The sequence below is a fragment of the Protopterus annectens genome, chromosome 5.part1 (genome assembly GCF_019279795.1).
Source record: "Protopterus annectens isolate FY-2018-M chromosome 5.part1, PAN1.0, whole genome shotgun sequence".
NCBI lineage: Eukaryota > Metazoa > Chordata > Ceratodontiformes > Protopteridae > Protopterus > Protopterus annectens.
In genome coordinates, this window is record NC_056736.1 from 596063328 (window position 1) to 596087927 (window position 24600).

Genomic DNA, 24600 nt, shown 5'->3' on the forward strand with positions numbered 1-24600 from the left:
TACTTGTGGGTATAGTCTCCACTCGTGAGGGTCTGTCAAATTTCTGCTTAAATTTGTCTGCCAAAATGTTTTCTTTTCCTGGCAGGAATTGTGCTTGCAGTTGTACTTGGTAAGTTAATGCTGTGTTCCACAAGTCCATTGCCTGTCTGCATAGTGGGTAGGAGTGCATTCCTCCTTGTTTGTTTATGTACCACATAACTGTGTTGTTGTCCGTCCTTATTAGAAGTTGTCCTGGATGCAAGAGGTCCTTGAAGGCTGTTAGTGCATTTTTTACAGCTAGCATCTCCTTTTGATTGATGTGTAGTTGCCTTTAGTTTGCAGACCATTTGCCCTGTATGCATTGTCCTGCCATGTGTGCACCCCAGGCGTAGTCTGATGAATCTGTTGTCAAGGTTTGATTTGCTGGAGGTGAGACAAAAGGAAGGCCCTTGTTTGCTTGGCATGCTTGAGCCCACCATAGAAACTCTTTTTGAAGGCAGGGAATGAGAGTTATACTTGCTTCGAGGCTGTGTGTGTTGGGACCATACACTTTTTAGGTACCACTGTAGTTTTCTCATATGCAGCCTTGCATATGCAATTAGTGGAATGCAGGATGCCATGTACCCCAATGCCTGCAGGAATTTCCTTGCAGTGAGCTGGGTAGAAGTTGCCATCTTTTTGAAGTACTGAGCCAGTTGTTTTTGCTTGTCTGGCGTGAGGTAAGCCATCTGGGCCGTTGTATTCAAGCTGGCACCCAGGAAAATTATTTCTTGTGAGGGTATTAGTTTTGACTTCTTTTTGTTTACTGTGTACCCTAGACAACTTAGCAACTTTGTTACAAATGCCAGATGCTGTAGTAGGATGTCTTTGCTGTCCGCTTGGATCAGGCAGTCATCCAGATATTGATAAATTTGTATTCCTCGCTGTCTGCAGTATGCAATTACTGATGCCAGGCATTTCGTGAATACTCTGGGTGCAGTAGATAAGCCAAAGGGCAATGCAGAGAATTGATAATGCGTTGTAACTGCCAAAAATCTGAGGTATCTTCTGCAATCTTGTCTGATAGGGACATGCAGGTATGCTTCTTGGAGGTCCAACGTTATCAGCCAAGACTCCTTGTCCAGCATGGGAAGAAGCTGCTGTAGTGTGAGCATTTTGAATTTGGGAATGTCCAGGTACGTGTTTAGAATTGAAAGGTCTAAGATGGGTCTCCAGGCTTTGTCCTTTCTTGGTAGTAGAAACAGTCTTGAGTAAAATCCTTGACCTTGCTCTTTTGCAGGTACCTTCTGAATTGCTTTCATGTTCATGAGAGCTGAAATTTGCTTTTGTGCATCTGTCCATTGGTTTGTTGGCAGATTTGGCATGCCTCTCATCCGTGGTAAAGTGTGAAAATGAAATCTGTAGCCTTGGGTAATAATATCCAGAAACCATTTGTCTTCTGTTATGATGTGCCAATTTTGTGGGAAAAGAGCCCGTTTTCCTCCTAGAGGTGCTGCCTGGGCAATTTTGCTTGGTAGGCGAAGAGGAAAGTCATTGAGTTTGTTTTCTGAAGGGTTGAGATCTGTCATCTCCCCCTCTGAGTTGTTGTTTGCCATGGTCTAGGCCTGACGGTACCTTGTGCCTGGCCTCTGCCCCTAGGGCGTCTGTACCTGCCCCTTTGGGGTCTGTCTAAAGCAGGAAAGGACCAGTTTTTTGATGGCCAGTTTTTGCTGATGCGAGGAGGTTGTACCTGTAAAAAATCTTTAACTGTTTGCATTGATTTTGCCTTTTCTTCCATCTTCTTTAAAACTTCCTCTGCTTTGACACCAAATAACACATCCTTTTGCAGTGGAGCATCCAGTAACTTTGCTTTGACATGTTCTGGTAAGGTCTGCTCTTTTAGCCAAGCATGTCTACGTATTACAGACCCTGTGACTGCTGCTCTACATGAGGCCTCCAAAGAATCAAAACCACACTGCAAGGTATGTTTTCCCACTTGTTCTGCTGCATGCAACAAATCTTGCATCCCTTTGAAATCTAGTTGATCTGTTTGAGGGATCATTTTCTGTTTTAACTGAGTAAGCAAGTACTGCTGGTATTTAATCATGTGGAATTGGCAATTGAATGCCCTCATGGCCAAAGTGGCAGAGGTATACACTTTTATCCCCCATCTTTCTAATGCCCTGGAATCTCTTTCCGCAGGTAGTGGATTCTTAGCAGTAGAGGCCTTAACCCCTTTGGGACCCTGGGAAATGGTTTCTGGGTCTGCAGCAGGGCTTTTATATAAAAAACTGAGAGAGTCAGGGACTCAATAGTATCTGTCTGGTTTAGGTGGTGCTGGAGGTAAGGAATCTGGATTTAGACTGGATTCAGTGTAGACATCATCCAGAATGTCTAAAACAGGAGGAATGGCTAGGGGTCTATGCTGAGGTAGAAGAAGAAACTCACGGAGTCTTTTCTTCTTTTCTTGGAGTCAGAGTAATCTTGTCCTTCCCAGTGGAAATGCTCTCTCATGGCGTGCAGGGTTCCCCCAAAAGAGAAGATTTCAGGGGGGAAACAGAGGGACTAGACTCCTCAGCATCTGAGTTTTCATAGAGAGGGAAGGGGTAATCCTGTTCCTCAGAGTCTGCTGAGGAAATGGATTCCTGGTCAGGAGGAGGTAAATCTTCCTCCAGACTAGGCCTTTTGTCAGGAGGGGGCTGGGAACCTCTGATAAGGGTAATCAGGTCCTCCGCCATTTTGAGCATCTGTTTTTTAGGCATAGGGGCCTATGTGGGAGTCTGTGGACCCGGTTTATTAACCTTTGGAAGCTTAGCATATGACTTAATGGAGTGAGTTGTCAGTTTTAAGACACCTTCTGAAACCGAAGGCCTGTCCATAGTCTCCGGATCACCACCAGGGCTGGCGTCCGTGAGTTGAGGAGGAACCGGCTCCAGTGGCCCAGTAGATTCTGACTGAGAGGTAGTCGTATTTTCTAAATCTGCAGTAGTCAGGGGCTGCGTAGGCACCTCACTGAATACCAAAGATCCGGCGGCAGGCCTAACCGAGACCTCGTTATCTGGTCTAGGTCTAGGCTGCCGGTCTTTGTCCTTGCGTTTTTTAAACATAACGGTTGTCGGAGGTTCCGACGACATAATGTAGTTGAATTTTCTGCCAAAATAATGGCGGGCGGTATCAGCCCAACGCTTAATACTGCGTTTATTGAACCTAGCACAAAATCAACAACCAGAAACGTCGTGGTCTGGGCCTAGGCAAGGAATACAATAAGAATGAAAATCCTTATGAGGTATTTGCTTCCCACAAGAAATACAATTATTAACTTTGTCTGACATCGGTCTGAGGCAAGAAAAGTTTCCCCAACAGGGTACTTAGCTTTATAGAAGACTTCGGCTGAAATTCTGTTCAAAAATCTCAGAAGCTGGCCGACCGAAACTTGCGAAATGCTTCTGCTTTGGGCATCGCGCGGCAAGAAAGACTGGAGAAAATGGCGTTGGCTGCCTCTTTTATACCCCTGCCGCACTGACGTCAGGGAAGAAGCGACAACAACCGATGCTGGACCAAGGCTTTGGAATTCAGGCCGACTGCGGGACCGCCTGATGGCAGGATAACCCAAGTGTGATGACTGCAGCAGCATAGCACGATGAACATCATCAGTTTCAGACAAGAATGTGCTATAAAAGAACTGGAGCAAGAGGAAGTGTATAAATACTTGGGAACTGATGAAGGATCAGCAATAAAACAAGAACAAATGCAAATAAAGCTTAAAAAGGAGTACTTCAGAAGACTTAAATTAATCCTGAAGACAGCACTGACACCCAGGAACAAGATCCAAGCTATAAATCAGTTTGCTCTTCCTGTCCTAACTTATAGTTTTGGAGTGACTAACTGGCCCCAAAAAGTGTTGGATAGACTGGATATTAAAACAAGAAGGAAGCTTCATGCTCACCAAATGATTTACAAAAATCAGTGTATACCAAGATTATGTATTCCCCGTTCTGAAGGGGGGATGGGCCTCCTTGAAATTGATTACTTGTATAGATCTGCAATTGTGCGACTCCACATACATCTACTGACCTGACAAGATCCAAATGTGGTGAAAGTTTTGAAACGTAAGGAGACTAAATCTAAGATGACATCTCTGCTTAATTTAGCAGAAGCATACTGACGTCAAGCAGGAATGGAAATCAAACCAGAAGTGGAGAAAAACAGGCAGCAACTGAATGTGCTAAAAAACAAAAGAAAGAATATAAGGTGAAGGATGAGATGAGATGAGAAGACAAGAAATGTGGAAAAAACATAAATATAGTTGCAAGTATAGAAAACGTCTGGAAGAGCCTGGTGTTGATCAAGAATGAACACAGGAATGGTTAAGGAGAGGTGAATTTATATCAAGAAATGAAATATTAATATTGGCAGCCCAAGATAGTGGGCTACGCACAGGCTGGTTTACTAAGTCCACTGAACATGTGGGAGAAACAGACATATGCAGGTTTTGTGGAACCGAATTGGAAACGGTCAAACACCTTATTGCTGGTTGCGAATCTCTAATGGCAGAGGGACTGTATACTGAAAGGCATAATAATGTGGCGAGATTGTTGTACTGGAGATTGTGCAAACACTATGGTAACGAAGTGGCTGAAAAACAATGGAAACATGAGCCACAGAGAATCATAGAAAATGATGAAGTTTACATCACATGGGATCACCCAATACCAACAGTCCAAAAGATAGATGCTAGAAAACTGGATATAGTGGTCCAAGAAAAGAAGACAAAAGTAGCACTGATCACTGAAATCACCACACCTAGTGACTACAGTGTCTTGCGTACAGAGACACAAAGTCATAAAATACCTCAGTCTGCAGGCAGAAACAAGAGCCATGTGGAAGAAGGATACTCAGACAGTTCCAATAGTAGTAGGAGCAACTGGTCTTGTAAAAAAGAATTTACAATCATATTTAGATATGTTACCAATTCATGCAACACTGTACGAATTGCAGGAGGAGTCATTACTGAGCACATTCCGGGTGCTGCGAAGAGCACTTTTGGCTAACATCAAAGAGTGAACCAATAATAATTTCATGAACTTTAATCGTACTTTGACTTAGGAATGGGGTCCATTTCTGTCATGGTATTAGAAACCCAAAAGACTTGGAGAAATTAAAAATGGCAGAAGCCATAACATGACACACTGAGAAAAACAAATAAGAACAAGAAAAATATCCCAGACTTGGTATATTTATTAAACAAGAAAAATATCCCAGACTTGGTATACTTATTAAACAAGAAAAATATCCCAGACTTGGTATACTTACTAAACAAGAAAAATATCCCAGACTTGGTATGCTTATTAAACAAGAAAAATATCCCAGACTTGGTATACTTATTAAACAAGAAAAATATCCCAGACTTGGTATACTTATTAAACAAGAAAAATATCCCAGACTTGGTATACTTATTAAACAAGAAAAATATCCCAGACTTGGGATACTTATTAAACAAGAAAAATATCCCAGACTTGGTATACTTATTAAACAAGAAAAATAGCCCAGACTTGGGATACTTATTAAACAAGTCTGAAATATCCCAGACTTCCTGTATGATGAATTAGAAGTCTGGGCAAAGGTTGCTTAATTTCCTGTATGAGGCAAAAGATAAACTGAAAGGTTGCTTAATTTCCCTGTATGATGAATTAGAAGTCTGAAAGGTTGCTTAATTTCCCTGTATGATGAATTAGAAGTCTGAAAGGTTGCTAATTTCCCTGTATGATGAATTAGAAGTCTGAAAGGTTGCTAATTTCCCTGTATGATGAATTAGAAGTCTGAAAGGTTGCTAATTTCCCTGTATGATGAATCAGAAGTCTGAAAGACTGCTCATTTCCCTGTATGATGAATTACACTACAGCAGTGATCTCAATGATAAAGATCAGCAGTTCTGTCTTCCAGTATATATGGCATTCACTTCACGCAAAACCTAAGCTGACAGTGCAAGTCCAGTGCACGACAAGTTTTTTGCCCCTAATTTCTACTCTTCCAAAGAAAGCAGGAAAGTGAAAAAACATTCCAAAACCACGTTTGTGAAGAAACCTGAGTTAAGGGATTCCAGACTCCTGTGAAAGACCAGAGAGGTTTTCTACATAAAAGGGCATGGAAGTCTGAGATCTTACAAGTGCAAGTGATTGTAAAAGCGCTAACAGTGCAAATAAACATCTTCCAAAAGACAAAGTTCACAGCTGATGAACAAGTTGTCAAACAATGCATAGGTAAGTATATCACTTGTGAAATTCAAGTCATATAGAAGCAAGGAGTTCTCTGAGGGGACTCCTGCACAGTGTTTGCACTTCTCAACGTCATGATGGATAGAAAAAGCTAATAAATGTATACTCGTAAATTGTAAAAAAAGGTCTCCTGTAAACCAGATGCACTAGCATGCTTACAGATTACAGACGCACTGAATACCTCTCAGCTTCTTAACACAAGAAATCCTAAAAATGCCAAAATAATTGGGGGGGACAAAGGCCAAAAAAGGGACACATTTTAAATACTCCTCAAACTTAGAAAGTTGCTGGAATAACAGGTTTTGCACTAGTAAGCATTTTCTGAAGGATACAAACTCTGAAACTCAACTGTCTCATTATTTAGTGACTTTGATCATTAGTGACTTGCCTGAAACCACAAATTTATGAAGAACATGTCAAAAATATGAGGCAAAAATTTGGACATTTTGCAAAATACTTGACAGTTAAGAGGCATTCCTCTCCATCCAAATGAAAAGCCTCTTACGCTTGTCTGAGTTGTCTGCTGGTTTGGTAACCCAGCTGGGAAGCCTAGCAGGAACAAGAGACCTAAGCCAGGAATAATAATCTGAGATGGAGGTGGAGCTGGTCAGACCTAAGCCAGTAAGAATGATCCAAGATGGAGATGGAGGTGGAGGTGGAGCTGGTTGGATTTAAGTCAAAGACAATGATTCAAGATGGAGTTGGTTGGATCTAAGCCCCAAGAACAATGATCCAAGATGGCAGTGGAGCTTGTTAGATGTAAGCCAGGAAAAATGATTCAACATGGAGTTTATTTATTGATTGACATTTGGTGACCAGGAAAGTCAGACTGGGTCAGAAATGCATTTTCAGCAGAGGCCCGGGGAAAAAAGCTCAACTGTAAATTGTAATGTCTGTATTTTTTTCTGAAGTGTGCACTCTGCATTCTATTAAAGCAGAACACAGTTTAACATGTGTACACGTTACACACACTTATAAACATAATACATTTAACATGTGATCAATTTACGGCCAAAAGTTCTGTCTAGGTAGACTATATATGCTAGAGAGTAGATTAAATAAAACTGCGGTGGTGGTGCTGCAGTAGTGTTGTCGCCTCACAGTAAGACGTTGTCTTGTTCGATTCTCAGCTAGAGCCTCGTGTGTGTAGACATGCGTGAATGGGCGTACCTTCGTTGAAGGCTGTGTGTCAGGGCCGGCAACTCGGCACGTAAAAATCTACTGCCAATCATAAGCGGACTGGAGTTCCGCTGTGGCGACCCCTAACCAGGAAAAGCCGAAAGACAAAACAAGATTAAATCATCTTGTGTAAAAAGGTGTAGTTTAGGTTTGTAGGTTTTGAAGAGTGAAAGGTTTATGCATAGGTAACAACACAGAGGGAATAAGGGTAGTAGCACATTGACAAGTGGTATGAGGGTTAATAAAGTATGCATGAGTAGATATCGTTTGGAATACAGGAGCATGGTACAGTATGAGGCTTAGTATAGTATGCATGAGTAGATATTTGGAATACAGGAGTATGGTACAGTATGAGGGCTAGTACAGTATGCATGAGTAGATATCGTTTGGAATACAGGAGTATGGTACAGTATGAGGGTTAGTATAGTATGCATGAGTAGATATCGTTTGGAATACAGGAGTATGGTACAGTATGAGGGTTAGTATAGTATGCATGAGTAGATATCGTTTGGAATACAGGAGTATGGTATAGTATGAGGGTTAGTATAGTATGCATGAGTAGATATCGTTTGGAATACACGAGTATGGTACAATACGATACACTAAGGAGAAGGGGATTGGAAGTGGATTTTGAACTTGGAAAAATGAAAAAGCAGAAAGTGGGTAATAAGTTTGGGAAAAGAGTAGGAGATAAGGGGTAAAGGAGAAGCAGCCAGGGGAGGGAAACAGGCAGTACCTGCTATATAGTGAAGAGATGAGACTTGAGTATATTAGTCATTAGATGAGGAGCAGAGACAGATGTGAACGTGATGTTTTAGAGAAAGTCTGAGGGTCGGAAAGGAGTCTAAAACACTGATATTTGGGGGTACGGCATTCCATAGTTTTGCAATGGTAAAGGAGTAGAGGCTATGCCCAGCCCTTTTGTTAGGTTTGTATACTTTTACAAATTGTTGATTGGTGGAGTGGAGATTTCTGGAAGGGGTACAGTGCTGTAAGATAGGTTTTAACACTGAGCAGCTGTCTGGTTTATATACTATGTTGTGTGCTAGAGATAGTTGCACTATATTAAGGTAATGGGGGAATTCTAGCCAGTTTATTTAATTGAGGGAGTAACAGTGATGTGTGCAGTAAGATATACCTGTTGCAAATGTATCTATTTTGCAGTAGCATGATTGCAGTTTGCTTTTTAGAGACATGGAGATTAGTGAGAACAGGGGCTCCATACAAGAGGGAGGGGAGCAAGAAAGAAATGGCAAGAGGTTTTTGGGGGGTTGTCCATGAAATGCTTATGTCTATCAAGTTTACCAAGCTTGAATTTTTTTAATGGTGTTTAGTATATTTGTTCAAAGGAGAGTTTATCATCTATGGTGATACCCAATAACTTTGCTTGAGTTACAATTTCTAGTTGTATTATTTTTGTGAGTATATTTTAAAGTAATGCAGAAGTCGTTTTGGTGTAAACAATAACAGTTTGGTCTTCATGGGATTTAGTAGTAATTGTGCATTCTTTAGGCAGGTCTCAATAGAGGTGAAGGATCTTGTCTCATTTTTAGGAGCTGTTGAAGGTTACTGGAGGTGGAGATAATTGTGGAATCGTCAGTGTATTGAATGAGTGCGATTTGAAGGGAGGTAGTAATCGTCTGTGTATTGAATGAGTGCGATTTGAAGGGCGGTAGTAATCGTCAGTGTATTGAATAAGTGTGATTTGAAGGGAGGTAGTAATCGTCTGTGTATTGAATGAGTGCGATTTGAAGGGCGGTAGTAATCGTCAGTGTATTGAATGAGTGCGATTTGAAGGGAGGTAGTAATCGTCTGTGTATTGAATGAGTGCGATTTGAAGGGCGGTAGTAATCATCAGTGTACTGAATAAGTGTGATTTGAAGAAAGGTAGTAATCGTCTGTGTATTGAATGAGTGCGATTTGAAGGGCGGTAGTAATCGTCAGTGTATTGAATAAGTGTGATTTGAAGGGCGGTAGTAATCGTCTGTGTATTGAATGAGTGCGATTTGAAGGGAGGTAGTAATCGTCAGTGTATTGGATAAGTGTGATTTGAAGGGCGGTAGTAATCGTCAGTGTACTGAATAAGTGTGATTTGAAGGGCGGTAGTAATAGTCTGTGTATTGAATAAGTGTGATTTGAAGGGAGGCAGTATGAAGATTATTAATGAAAATACTGAAACGTAAAGGACCAAAGTAAGGATCCTTGAAGGATTCCACTTTTGTTAACCAGGTATTGTGACAGATTAGTTTGCCATCAAATGCACTGCTGTCTAATGGTTAAGTAGACATCACATAGAGAAGATGTATGTGAAGAGCTGGAAAAACTTAGTGAGATGTTCCAGGAGAGAGAGGTTACCCCAAAAACTGGTTGTTAGGAATAACAAGAGAAGTATATGAGAAATGAGGTGCTACATTTTAACCCTTGTTTGGTGTGGGTTTAGAAAAAAGTGGTAGCACATCTCTTGTCACTAAAGAATTATACAAAAGGGCATGTGTACTTTAGTATAATCATTTGACTAGTAATATCAAAAAAATCCTTCAGAAAAATTGGAATATATTTAGGGTGAATAAGGAGGTGTTAGAAAAGGTGAGGGAAAGTCCGAGATTTGTCCATAAGACAGGAGCAAACTTTAAAAGACTGCTGGAGCATAAAATAGATTCAACATTAATTTCTGATTATGGAACAAGACCATGTGGTGCCTGTCAACAATGTCCACGTATAAATTAGGAAGTTTGTATAACATTGTGTAACAGAATGAAAAGTGAAATACAATTTCAGAAGGGAAATTGTGCCACTAGTACAGTGGTCTATTATTTAGCTACCTGCTCTACGTGTACTACATTTTATATTGGTAAAACCGAGTGTTCCCTAAAAAATAGAATATATGAACACAGAAACGATACAAAAAATAAAAAACAGAATAATGCATTGTTAAAGCATTCCCAAACCTGTTTAAATTTTAAAAAATTGTGTTTGGTATTGTGGAACATGTCAAGCCTCAACCTCAGGGGGGTGATTGGAAAAATTTGTCAAAGAAAATGAGTGGCAGATTAGACTGGCAGCTATGATCCCCCCCGGGGATAAACAACACTATATTTATTATTCCTATGTTACATGAAAGAGCAACTAAACTTTAATACTTTTGTCTTTGGATTGATACATCATGTAAATATATATTTTAAATGTATAGAAATATACAAAAAGTTTTTTTTTTTTTTTTGTAAAGATAAACGTCTGTATGTTTTTATATTGTCATACTGTATTGCCTCTTAACAAAGAGAGGGTGGAGTTTCACATTTGTGGAAAGATGTAATTTTGTGACATCTACTGTGTGGATTGGTTAACAGAGATGTCTAAAGTGCTTTCAGATGGTTGTTTAATTATTCTGATGAATTCTCTGGTGTTAAGAGACGAAAGCACTTAATTGTCAGTTTTACAATAAAAGAGTGTGAACCTGGAGGAGCCTGGATCGTTCTTTTTATTACTTACTGAGCTGGTGCTTGTCAGATCTAAGCCATGAGCAATGATCCGAGACAGAGGTGGAGGTGATTGGATCTAAGCCCCAAGAACAATGATCAAAGATGGAGGTGGAGCTGGTCTGATCTACGCCCCAGGAACAATGATGTGAGATGGAGGAGGAGGAGCTGTTTGGATCCAAGCCCCAGGAACAATGATGTGAGATGGAGGTAGAGTTGGTTGGATCTAAGCTCCAAGAACAAAGATTTGAGGTGGAGCTGGTTGGATATAACGCCAGGAATAATGATACGTGATGGAGGTGAAGCTCGCTGGATCTAAGCTCCAGCAACAATGATGTGACATCAAAGTGGAGCTGTTGGATCTAAGTCAGGAACAATGATCCAAGATGGAAATGGAGCTGGTTGGATCTAAGACACAGGAATAATGATCTGAGACTGAGGTGGAACTGGTTGGATCTAAGCCCCAGAACAATGACCTGGTTAGATCCAAGCCCCAGGAACAATGAAGCAAGATGTAGGGGGAGCTGGTTGGATCTAAGCCCTGGGGGGCAATGGTACTAGATGGAGGTAGATCTGGTTGGAACTAAGCCAGGAACAATGATTTGAAATGAAAGTGGAGCAGGTTCATTCTAAGCCCCAGGAATAATGATCTGAGATGGAGGTAGAACTTTTTGTTGCCTTGTATGTGGGTGGAGGATACTGCTTTTGTTTGCAAAGGAGGTTATTCTACTGCATTTCCAAGGATCTGATATCCTGAACCCACACTTTTTTTCTGCTACCAACAAGCAATGAGGATAATGTAGTATTTTTCTTCTCCTTCAAGCCTGTGATGTGGCAGAGAACCACAGTAGAAGCAACAGAGGAATTGTCTCATCAAGAAAGGGAGAAGACACTGACTAATTCCCCCTTGCCTGGCAGCATGAAGCAGTCATTTACTGAAGTTCTTAGGTTAGTACTAAGCTAACTGCCCTTGTGAGCCATTTTAAGCCTAGCCAATTATCCCTTGTGAGATTCAAACTCTGCACCTTGTGCTTGCAAGGCAAACACCTTAACCATTAAGCCACCCTCCCATGAAAGAGAAATGAGTTTTTTCAAGTAGCAAGCAACTCAACTGCTACAATACCTTACCCTGGAAAGACTCTGACCAGACAAGACTTCCAAATCTTCAATTCCAAGAAAGGACTGGAGAAGCAATTCAGAATATCACAGCATACTGCATGCCTTCCCGGATTGTCATGGCTCAACCAGTGATGCCCTTTGTTATGGGCCAATGACAGACATATATCTCTCTGCAGTTGTGGCACACTATGACAGCTTTTCCTGATTTGCTTTGACTACCAAGTCTTTCATATGATAATAAAATAGAGTGGAAGGAAACAGATGGGCAGGAGGACTGATCTTAGCTCTAACTGGTTTACAGTCACTTCTATAGAGGGAACCAATCTTCATCATACACTGAGAAGATGAGCTGGCCACACCATCTCACCTGTACTAGTCCTTGTCTGACTTGGCTGCAGGAAGGAAAGACACAGAATGCTACTTTTTATAACTGTCCACAACTCCAGCACCTACAAGCAGGAGTTTGACATGAGAAACAGATATATAAGTGAGTGGTAACTCTGCAGCCAGTGGTAACTCAGCATACTACAGCACCTGTATCCTCGGGTATGTGGCAGGCACAATAAAGACTAGATACCATTAATTCCAGAAGACAGAGAATGCTCATATACTGAACTCTTCACAGCATTCTCAGCCAGGATACTAAGGATGAGACCCACCCCTTGGCCTTCTGTGCCTCCAGAAATGACAAACATGAGAGTGCCCACTTCAGCAACAAAGATAAGCCTACGAAATGGAATAAGAAAAAAATGTCTGGTTTCTGGAGACTCCTAGGGGCTGCAACCTTCGGAGCTCCCAAACTAAGGATGATCCCACAAAACCTCTCTACAGACATCTTGAGCAAATTAAGGTACGGGAAAGAATAAAGTTCCTTCTGCACCAAGGTCTCTGTCACAATGACTAGTACTTTGGTAAACAAGCTGTGTAGAGAAGACATACCAAATGGCCGCACAATGAAGGTAAATGGTGCTCAGCCAGTGTGAACCACAGCAACATTTTGTATTGACTCAAGAAAATGGTATGGCAAATGACATCTAGGTACTCAAGAAGCAAGGACATGAATCCATGGAACATCACCACCCTCAACCTGATGCAGTAGATTTGCTTGATGAAGTTACTAAGTTCCTGGATGGGAGAGAAGCACTCTCAACCATCCTGGGCAAAAACAGACAGGTTTTGGGTCCATCCCAAAAGCTCTGTGAAGACTTTGATCTATTAGTGGGGCTTTCTGAAAGATGAACCTAAAAGTTGTAACAACTAACTGGCCGTATCACAGTTACAAATCCAATGGTCTTTCATGATGACAATTCAAGCCAGGCAAACTCCAAGAGTTTAACCCTCAACAAATAGTGGACACTGCAGAAGTCTGGAGCTCTAAAGACAATACTTTTTCAGGTCACAAGTTTAAATGATTGAGAAAAACTTCATTAGGTGTGGTGTTTATTTGTTCAGAAATCAATTATCTCAAATTTAATGTTAGTGAACAACTATCTGGATAAAGCAGTTGATACAGCAAGACTAACTTGTAATGATAAAATGAGATTAATAGTTAGTTATAACAGTCCTTCCATGAACTCTACCAACCATTAAAACTTCTTAAGCTAAACAAAGTTTTGCTTTCTACAAATGTGTTGTTAATATGTACATATACTGTTCAGCCAGTCTCATATCCATGAGTCCTTGTGCAGTGACACACAATACCGACCTTCTCTATCTGGCGACACTTACAATGCAGGGGTCAAAGACTATCTCCCAGAATGGGTAAGCCGGCCTTGGCTGTTTACTTACCATCACTCTCCAGCTCTCTCTTACAAGGATGCCAATCAAACCACTGCTTTAGGAAACACAAAGTTCCATCCCTCTACATCAAACAGTCAGCATCTATCTTCACTAAAAGTCTTTGTGACATCATGGGAAAAGAAAACATGCCATCTATATGAAATCACAGAACTAAATGCAGGTTACTTTTTACATCAGTTTGAGGTACCCACAAAGCTATCACATAAACTAATCCATTCTGCCGTAAACCGATAATTTATAAAAACAAGGAAATGGGGAGGATCAAAGCTTAGTGATTATTGGACAGGTTACAGGAGGTACTCAACTGCAACAGAAGAGCACAGGATTTAGCAGGAGTGCCACTAGGGCATTACAATGGTTACCTACCTGAGAACTAACTGCAGCATTACATCTTCACAGTTTAAATTCATGAGGGTCCTGAAAAGACTGAGCGAGACCATACACAGCTAAAGAAAAAGAGAAAAAAAAAACATCTGTTAGGGAACAAGTGAGACATTCAAGTATCACAAGCACTGCTGTACATTAAGACATAGCCTATGACACGACACTGCAGAAAAGTGGGAAATGCACAGTGGGGTCAGAAGATGTAAAGGCCCCACTCTTTCCTTTCATAAACAAGAGCAGTTGAAACTCTCACAGATGACCACAGCAGTGATGAAACAGCCCACCTAAGTTGAATGTCCTCTCTGGTAGCACATCTGCTGTGTTACCATCTTGGTCATCAGCCTTTGACTACAGAATTAGAATGCTCATTTCTCGCATTCAACATGATGTAATATTTAGTAAAGCATATGTGCACCCATGAAGTCAGGAGCGGCCTTACGTGAACTGGTGCCCTAGCCAAAAGGGCTCCACGGCGCCCACCACCTGGTGCCCCCATCCTAGTCTACCTGCACCAAATAAATACTGGAAAAGCACCCCTACTAGAGCGGCCTAAGGCCGGCTATGCATGAAGTACGGTTGAGCGGTCCTTTCATAACTCATCTGTAAATGTTCTACAGACTGAGTCTGAATCCTGCATAAGCTCTGAAAAAAGATGAAACAAAAGTATACACATTACCAAATTTTCTGTGAAAGCACAGTGCAGTGGTTATCTGGCCCATTAATGGTTGAAGTGCCATATTGAAGTCTACTTTTCCTGCTGAATGCATCAATTTGCTGTATGAGTGGGTTACCTTTGAATATTACGCTTTCACTACAGAGGAGAACAGTGTGTTTAGAATGGATAAGCCAACTTCAGAACTGGCAAAACGACAGGCAGTCACTGGCTACATTGTGACAGCACTGCAGAAGTATGGTGTAGGGACACAACACACTCCGCAGTCCATCAGTTCACTTGTCACAAGTTTATCGTCACTGGCAGACAACAGATCTCTGAATTATACAGATGAAAGGTGACTGTAGACAGGATCCTATAAAACTGATCCGTGATGACTAATGTCATAGTGAAAGCAAAAGGGTAAAAAGGTCACACAGAGAAACGATTTAGTAAAATCTATAAATATGACCCAGCCAAGCTAGAGTCTTCACTGTGTAATACCTTAAACCTCTTGTAGCAAAACATTTCTATTAAGGTCATTTGTATATATTCCGCAGGCCTCCAATACAGGAGGTTTAAGGTACTGTAGAGTGAAAACTGTAGCATGGCTAGGTCTTTCTTGCAGGTTTTGTGTGTGTGTGTATAAAAATTTTTTGAAGCCTCCCTGCTAGCAGCGTTAAGGTAAGTTTGTTTTTGTTGGTGACTGGAGCAAATTTCAGTGGGCATGTTGGTGAAGGGAACCGAGGGGATGGGGAAGTGATGGGTAGGTATGATATTAAACAAAGGAATGCAGAAGGTCCAGATGGTAGTGGATTTTGTGAAAAGGATAGACATGGCTGTGGTGAATACGTATTTTAACAAGAGGGAGGAGCATAGGGTGACATACAAGAGTGGAGGAAGATGTACACAGGTGGATTATGCCAGTTTGAAGGAGATTGGAGACTGTAAAGTGTAGTTAGGCAGCATAGGATGGTGATTTGTAGGATGATGTTGATGATCATGAAGAGGAGCAGGAGTGTGAGGGCAGCACCAAGGATCAAATGGTGGAAATTGAAAAAGGGTAATTGCGAGGTGGAGTTCAAGGATGCGTTAAGACAGGCACTGGGTGGCAGTAAAGACTTATCAAATAGCTGGGTAACTACAGCAGAGCTAGTAAGGGAGATGGCTAGAAAGGTGCTTGGTATGACATCTGGACAGAGGAAGGTCAACAAGGAGACATGGTGGTGGAATGAGGTAGTACAAGAGAGTATACAGAGAAAGAGGTTGGCAAAGAAGAAGTGGGATTGTCAGAGAGATGAAGAAAGTAGACAGGAGTATAAGGAGATGAGGTGCATGGCAAAGAGAGAGCGAAAAGCTAAGGATAAGGCATATGAAGAGTTGTATGAAAGGTTGGACACTAAGAAGGGAGAAAAGGACCTGTACCGATTGGCTAGGCAGAGGGACAGAGCTAGTAAAGATGTGCAGCAGGTAAAGGTGATAAAGGATAATGAGGGAAACATACTCACAAGTGAGGAGAGTGTGTTGAGGAGATGGATGATGTGGGGATAGTGAATCGTGAAGTACAATGGATTAGTAAGGATTAGCTATGAAGAGGATGAAGAATGAAAAGGCTGTTGGTCCAGATGACATACCTGTGGAATCATGGAGGTATTTAGGTGAAATGGCAGTGGAGTTTTTAACCAGATTGTTTAATGAAATCTTGGAAAATGAGAGGATGCCTGAGGAATGGAGAAAACGTGTTTTGGTACCGATTTTTAAAAATAAGGGTGATGTGCAGAGCTGTAGTAACTACAGAGGGATTAAATTGATCAGTCACAGCATGAAGTTATGGGAAAGAGTAGTGGAAGCTAGGTTAAGAAGGGACGTGATGATTAGTGATCAGCAGTATGGTTTCATGATGTTTGCTCTGAGAGTGTTGATGGAGAAGTACAGAGAAGGTCAGAAGGAGTTGTATTGTGTTTTGTAGACTTAGAGAAAGCATATGACAGGGTGCCTAAAGAGGAGTTGTGGTATTGTATGAGGAAGTCAGAGAAGTATGTAAGAGTGGGTACAGGATATGTAAGGGTAGTGTGACAGCGGTGAGGTCTGCTGTGGGAGAAGGTGGAGGTGGGATTACATCAAGGATCAGCTCTGAGCCTGCAATGGTGATGGACAGGTTGACAGACGAGATCAGACAGGAGTCCCCGTGGACTATGATGTTTGCAGATGACATTGTGATCTGTAGTGAGAGTAGGGAACAGGTGGAGGAGACCCATGAGAGATGGAGATATGCTCTACAGAGAAGAGGAATGAAGGTCAGCAGGACTAAGACAGAATATATGTGTGTGAATGAGAGAGAGGATAGAGGAATGGTGAGGATGCAAAGGTGGATGAGTTTAAATACTTGGGATCAATAGTTCAGAGTAATGGTGAGCATGGAAGAGAGGTGAAGAAGAGAGCACAGGCAGGATGGAGTGGGTGGAGAAGAGTGTCAGGAGTGATTTGTGACAGACGAGTACCAGTAAGAGTGAAAGGGAAGGTCATGAAGAGGGTAGTGAGACCAGCTATGTTATATGGGTTGGAGACAGTGGCACTGACAAAAAGGCAGGAGTTTGAGCTGGATGTGGCAGAGTTAAAGATGTTAAGATTTGCACTGGGTGTGACGAGGGTAGACAGGATTAGGAATAAGTATATTAGAGGGTCAGCCCAGGTTGGAAGGTTTGGAGAAAAAGCCAGACAGGCAAGATTACGTTGGTTTGGACATGTGCTGAGGAGGGATGCTGAGTATATTGGGAAGAAGATGCTAAGGATGAAGCTACCAGGTAACAGGAAAAAAGGAAGGCCTAAGATAAGGTTTATGGATCTGGTGAGAGAGGACATGCAGGTGGTTGGTGTGTCACAGCAAGATGCAGAGGACAGGAAGAAATGGAAGCAAATGATCCGCTGTGGCAACCCATAATGGGAACAGCCGAAAGAAGATGATGATAATGTTCTACTTGTATGGCTGACATTTCAAATGTTGATCATATGGTCTCGGCGATATGAATTTCGACATTGCAAAATGTCGACCTATATATATATATATATATATATATATATATATATATATATATATATATGGTCTGTATTATATCAGCGAATGCTGATTGATCGACCTAATTTAAGCGAAAGCTTACACACAACACAAGCACACCAAACAAACAGAAATCCACACATACACTTAAAATCTGATACCTAACCCTACACTAAACTATGCACGCACCACTAACTACCCACTTACCTTAACCCTAACCCTAAGGTCCATCACTATCGCACACACCTTGCCCGCCCCTAACCCTAACTCACTTAAATCCGCCCTAACCCTCATGTCCACTCAATCGCACACACACCTAACCTGAGCCCTAACCCTAACTCACCTAAATCACCATAACACTCACATCCACACGGTAACTTTCACAAAATACAGAAGCAACAGAAACGGACAACCAAATTCTTTCCCTGGGAAAAAATTCAAGTTTCTGCTGCTTCGATATTTTGCAGTTTCGCGAAAATAAGTTAGAAAATAAGAAAATAAGTTGGGTTGGGAGGGTGGCCTAATGGTTAAGGTATTTGCCTCACAAACACAAAATGCAGGGTTTGAGTCTCACAAGGGATAAATGGCTAGGCTTAAAATGGCTCGCAAGGGCAGTTAGCTTAGTACTATCCTATGATCCTATGATCAATTAGCGTTCGCTTTTTTAAGCGTTCGAGGATATAATATAGACCCTATATATATATATATATACATACATACACACACACATATATATATATATATATATATATATATATATATCTACACACACAGTGGATGTAAAAAGTGTACACACCCCTGTTAAAATGCCAGGATTTTATGATATAAAAATAATGCAACTTTTCCCACCTTTAATGTGACCCATAACCTATACAATTCAACTGAAAAACAAATATGTTAGAGGAAAAATATAAAAAATAAAAAACATGCAATAAGCTGGTTGCACAAGTGTGCACACCCTTGAACTAATACTTTGCTGAAGTGCCTTTTGATTTAATTACAACGTTCAATCTTCTTGGGTACACACCTGCCATCAATTAGAGACTTTGATTAACTGCAAATAAAGTTCAGTTGTCCTAGTAAATTTTCCTGACATTTACTCAGCTGCCTGTTACAGCAAAAGCCACTGTTTGCAGACAGCTTACAAAGCATCAAAGGGATCTCATTGTTGAAAGATATCAGTCAGAAGGGTACAAAACAATTTCCAGAGCCTAGACTTAAATCCAACAGAAAATCTGTGGGTGACCTGAAGAGGGCTGTGCACAAGAGATGCCCTTGCAATCTGACAAATTTGGAGCACTTTTGCAAGGAAGAGTGGGCTAACATTACCAAGTCAAGATGCGCCATGCTGACAGACTCCTACTTAAGAAGAATGAATAGTGTAATTAAATCAAAAGGTGCTTCAACAAAGTATTAGTTTAACGGTGTGCACACTTATGCAACCAGCTTATTGTACTTATTTTAGTTTTAATATTTTTTCCCCTAACAGATGTTTGTTTTTCAACTGAATTGTACAGGTTATAGGTCACATTAACGGTAGGAAAAGTTTTGTAATTATTTATTGTAGTCTCATTTTTTATATCACAAAAACCTGGCATTTATATCCATTATATATTATATTACATATTATATTATATTATATATGTGTGTGCATGGGCGCGTGTCTGCACATAAATAGCAATGACTGGATCCATGGTTTCCCAGCAGATTAATTACTACACGGGTGATCCCTAAACACTACTGACAAATGCCAAATTGCTTGAATATCTATTTTCACTTAGTCAGTAGTAATGTGCTGAGAAAGAGCAGAGATGGTAGCTAAAAATAATTCAGACTTCACCTGTCCTAGTAATACAAGTAAAAGCACCCCCCATGCAATAACACAGCCGTAAACTTCCTCCTCTTCATGGGACAGGAAGTATCAAGATTTGTTAGCCCATTGACAATCTACTGTTTTTACTCAGGGATGTGACCATTTGTTTGTAAAATAAAGAAGACCAAGGTGATGAACTCGTACAATAACTTCTATATCTAGTCATTCATCATAAGAGTATTTGAGTTTCCTTTAACAACACAAAGATAAAGGATATGTAACCACTATACTAAACTGAAAGACCCTCTGTGGAGGGTAACTTTTGGGATTCCTTCTTCTGGTATCCTAAGCTGGGCACAGAACTGAAAATGTCCATTTCCTGCATTCAAGGAGCAGGTGCCTCCTATTGGCACATGCAGTGACATCACATGCCTGGCTATGAGGGTGCACCTAGCACCAGCACTATCAAGTATGACCCAGAAGGACTGAAGAAAAATAAAATAAAAGAAACGTTCTATAACTGACATCCAAGAAAATTCATCTAATGATATACCACTGAATGGAAAGGATGCCCAAACAATGGGATAAAAGGAGGGCTTGTAAGGACCTACTGCAGAAGGTCTTCTTAAAAATCATATGATGTGATAAATATCCGTGGCATATGATAGTGAAGGCCCTACACAGTGGGTAACTTCTGAGAGGAATGCAAAACAGTACTAATTTCATTTGTTGGTGATAATCAGGAAAATCCAACTGGACGGAACCCATTTACTGTGGAAGTCTGGGAAGAAAAGCCCCACAGCAAATATTATACCACTTTGGGACAACTCAGCTGAGAGCGAGAGAGACAGAGAGAGAGAGAGAGCGAGAGCGAGAGTCATGAGGAGAAGGTAAACATTTGCATCACACCACACTCATCACATAGTCTCTCTACGTCTACACCACCAAAATCCACACATAGAAACTCAAACATTCGCGGAGGCTTTCAATAATAATCTGCCTAAGCAACAGAGACTTCCAAAGCAGAAACACAAGCAACCTCCATCCCCCAACACGACCCAAATGACACACAGCCTACAGACTCAGTGTGCCACTCAAACACAGCCAATAAGGCAAAACAATATACCCAACACACTAGTCATAGGTGACTCTATAGTCAGGCACGCTGATGTCCCACTCACCAGGCTAAACAAGGAGAAGGTTACTGTCAAGCTGCCTGTTGGGTGCCAGGATCCGCCACATAACCCGGTCACTCCACAAGTATAAATATGACTCTGTCATTGTCCATGTTGGTTTGAATGACCCGAGACGTACCTCCTTGGACTACATGAAACAAGACATGGAAGAGCGCTCCGATCTTGTAGCCCAGGCAGGTATGACCCTAGCCCTGAGTAGCATTGGGCCATAGCCCAAAATGATACCGCAGTACAAGGACAAAATGATTGACTTCAACAATTGGCTAAGTTTCTGGTGTCATTCTAAGGGGATCCAGTATCTGTCTGCTTGGGGTGACATGGTCAACAGACCACGATGCTTTTCCACAGATGGCCTGCACCTGTCGCCCCTGGGATTCCGGATACTGGCTAAGGCTCTTGCTGCCCCTATAGTGCCTTTTTTAGGCAAGGTTCAAGTAACAAATTCACCACCATAACAGGAACAAGCAAGCAAAAACTGAGGGTAATGCTACTCAATGCTAGAAGTCTAAATTTCAAAACGCACTCACTCGAGGCACTCCTTAAAATGGAGAACATCGATATCTGTGCAGTGACTGAGACCTGGTTCAAGGCTCCAGAGAGCACCCTTGCACTACCAGGCTGTAACTCATACCACACTTTTTGGCCATGTAACCTGGACCGAAACACCAAAGGTGGGGGTGTGTCCATATTCATTAAAGATATCCACACCTCCAGGCTAGTTGCTCAGCATAATGCATCCGAGGTTATCCAAGTGCAACTAACTCTTGGCAAAACTGCAATCCAAATTGTAGCTTGCTACAGATCCCCCACCATGCCCCAGGATTCCTACTCCTCTTTTCTTGATGTACTGGACAATATTAGGGTTCAACCAAACACTCTAATAATGGGCGACTTCAACTACCCCACCATTAACTGTGAAAACTACTCATATACCAACTCCTTAGCGCAACGCTTTCTAGAATTCATAAACTCCAATTCCCTAGAGCAACTTATCCACACCCCCACCAGGGGCAACAATATACTAGACCTAGTCATTACCAACATGAGTGACCGGTGTTCCACACCTTAAGTCAACTCCTCGTTGGTCCGATCCGACCATAAGCTAATCACCCTTGATATCCACATCCCACCCCCCATTAAGGAAACCACAGTAAAATATTTCTCCAAAGCCAACTTCATGCTTCTTAAGACAGAAGTAGTGAACTTCATGACACCCATGCAGATGGACAATACAGTTACAACTGCTGAATCCTACACAAATGCACTCTACAAGTACTTACATGAGTGCATGGATCGTGCTATCTCAAACAGAACCAAGACGCTATCCTCCAAAAAAAGGAAGCCATTCTGGTAGTCCCCTGCCATAAACAAACTGTACAACAGAAGGAAGAAACTGTTGCAAAAGAGAGTAAAATCCCATGAGTGGAGGAGCTCCCTGGTCAGCCTCAGTAAGAAGCTGAGATCCCTTATAAGATCCTCCAAAGCTAGCTACGAAAATAAAATCGCCACTAATTCCAAGGACAGCCACAAAGCATTCTATAGCTATGTCAAAAATCTCAATGGCAACACCCAGATCTGCTCTGAGTTACAGCACAAAGGCACGAAAATTACAGAACCAACTGATATTGCCAACATCCTGGCAGATAGGTTCAGTGTTAACTTTACCCCCCACTCACACCCTAAAGGGCCCATATCTATACAGGAAGAATGCAGAGTCCCTGTAATCACAACTATGCACGTGAAAGCTGCACTCTCTAAAGCCAAAAACATAGCATCCATGGGACCGGACAACATCCCAGGCTGCATTTTACACGAACTTCAGAATGAACTGGCTCCTCACTTAAGCACCATGTTCAATAATAGCCTCACATCAGGCTTTATGCCCACTGAATGGCGCACAGCAACAGTTATCCCACTCCACAAAGGGGGAGCCACTACTGATCTCGAGAACTATAGACCTATTAGCCTGACGAGCCTGGTCTGCAAGGCCATGGAATGTATCATCATGGAACTCATAAACAAAGACATTGTTAACCTCCAAACTCTGGATCCCACCCAGTTTGGGTTTGTGAAAGGCAGATCATGCCTCCTGAACCTGATCAACTTCTTTGAGGCAGTCACCAAAGCCGTAGATGAGGGTAAGGTGGTTCACACAGCCTATCTTGACCTCGCCAAGGCTTTCAACACCATCCCCCATTCTGGAATTATAGCTAAACACAATAAACTAGGCATAAATCCCTACGTCACAAGATGGGTTGCCAACTGGCACACTGACAGAACCCACACTGTAAAAGTTGCAGACTCCAAATCTGACCTCAAACCAGTGACAAGTGGAGTACCACAGGGTTCCGTCCTGGGACCGCTCCTGTTTGGTATCTACTTCTGTGAAGTACAGGTTAACACAGAAGGCCTCTGTCTAACGAAGTTCGAAGATGACTGCAAACTAGGAGCCATAGTCAAGTCCCCAAATGATGTGAACATCCTACAGAAGGGGCCTCTCTGAGACAGATGCCTGGTGTCAGAGCCATGGCCTCAAGCTCAATGCCAAAAAGTACAGTGTCATCCCCTTTGGTAAAAACTCTGTACCCGTGAACTACCACATAGGCAGCAATCTACTTAACACCGAATGCGTGATAAGAGACCTTGGGACCCAGGTGGACAGTAGTCTCTCCTTTGATAGTCACATCACCACAGTAGTCAGGAAGTTCTTCTACATGGCACACCTCGTCATAAAGGGTTCTCATCCAGGAAAAAAAAGAGGTCATCGTTCCCCTCCACTTGACACTCATTAGACTCATTATAGAGTACAACGCCCCTTTTGGAATGTACCTCACAAGACATTTGCAGCAGCTGGAAAGGCCACAGAAGTACCTCACAAAAAGGATTACTGGACTCAAACAAATGCCCTACACTGACCGTCTCAAAAAACTCCAGCTTTACTCCATAGCATATCGCCTACTCCGAGGTGATCTCTGCCTAACATATAAAGCTGTGTCAAACCCAGAGCTGTTGGATATGCTACACCTAAAGAAATCCCAATCCCTCCGAGCTACACGCTCTAGGGACCTGAACCTTGTCACCACAATAAACAGGACATGCTGGAGGGATAAATTCCTATCCCAGAGACTTCCCATATTCTGGAACAGGCTACCCATCAATGTCAAGCAAAGTTCTTCATTAGCACACTCCAAGAAAAATCTTGATGAGTGAATGGGAAATAGGAAATACACCCCGGGGATCACTTCTGTGTCTCTGCTCGACAGTGGCACAGGAAAATAACTTTCTTGGGTGGCGTAAGCCAGGGAACCTTGTTGGCTAGGCTTACACAGGCCCTTGAGCCGATAGCCTAGTACCTACCTATGAAGCTAAACCTATGAAGAAGCTCCACGTGCAACCCAAGATGACCAGAGATCAGTAGATGCCAGAGCAGCAGACTGGAGCTGGTGCAGGAAAGAAGAAAGCAGAGCTGATATTTTGACAGCTCACCTTTCTCCAGGGTGGACTAATGAGGGATTACATGAAGGAGTAGGGGAATGTTCTTTATAGCTCCAGTGGACATCAGGGAACAGAAGATGGATGGTCTTGATGGCATAGCCATATACAACCTCAGAATGGGATATTGGCAAGATTACTCCTGACCAAACCTAAAAACACGGCATCAGCACACAAGGGGATAGGGCCTAAACCCATTAT

At 41.9% G+C, this 24600-nt stretch overlaps 1 protein-coding gene across 1 annotated transcript in view; it reads right to left on the reverse strand.

The window, feature by feature from the left end:
• The window catches only part of LOC122803235 (FHF complex subunit HOOK interacting protein 1B-like), a 538521-nt gene that overhangs the window by 340313 nt on the left and 173608 nt on the right, over positions 1 to 24600 (reverse strand). Inside the window, exon 4 of the mRNA XM_044072834.1 lies at positions 14174 to 14253. Within this exon, the coding sequence (XP_043928769.1) occupies positions 14174 to 14253 (80 nt within the window). The remainder of the gene's footprint in view (positions 1 to 14173; positions 14254 to 24600) is intronic.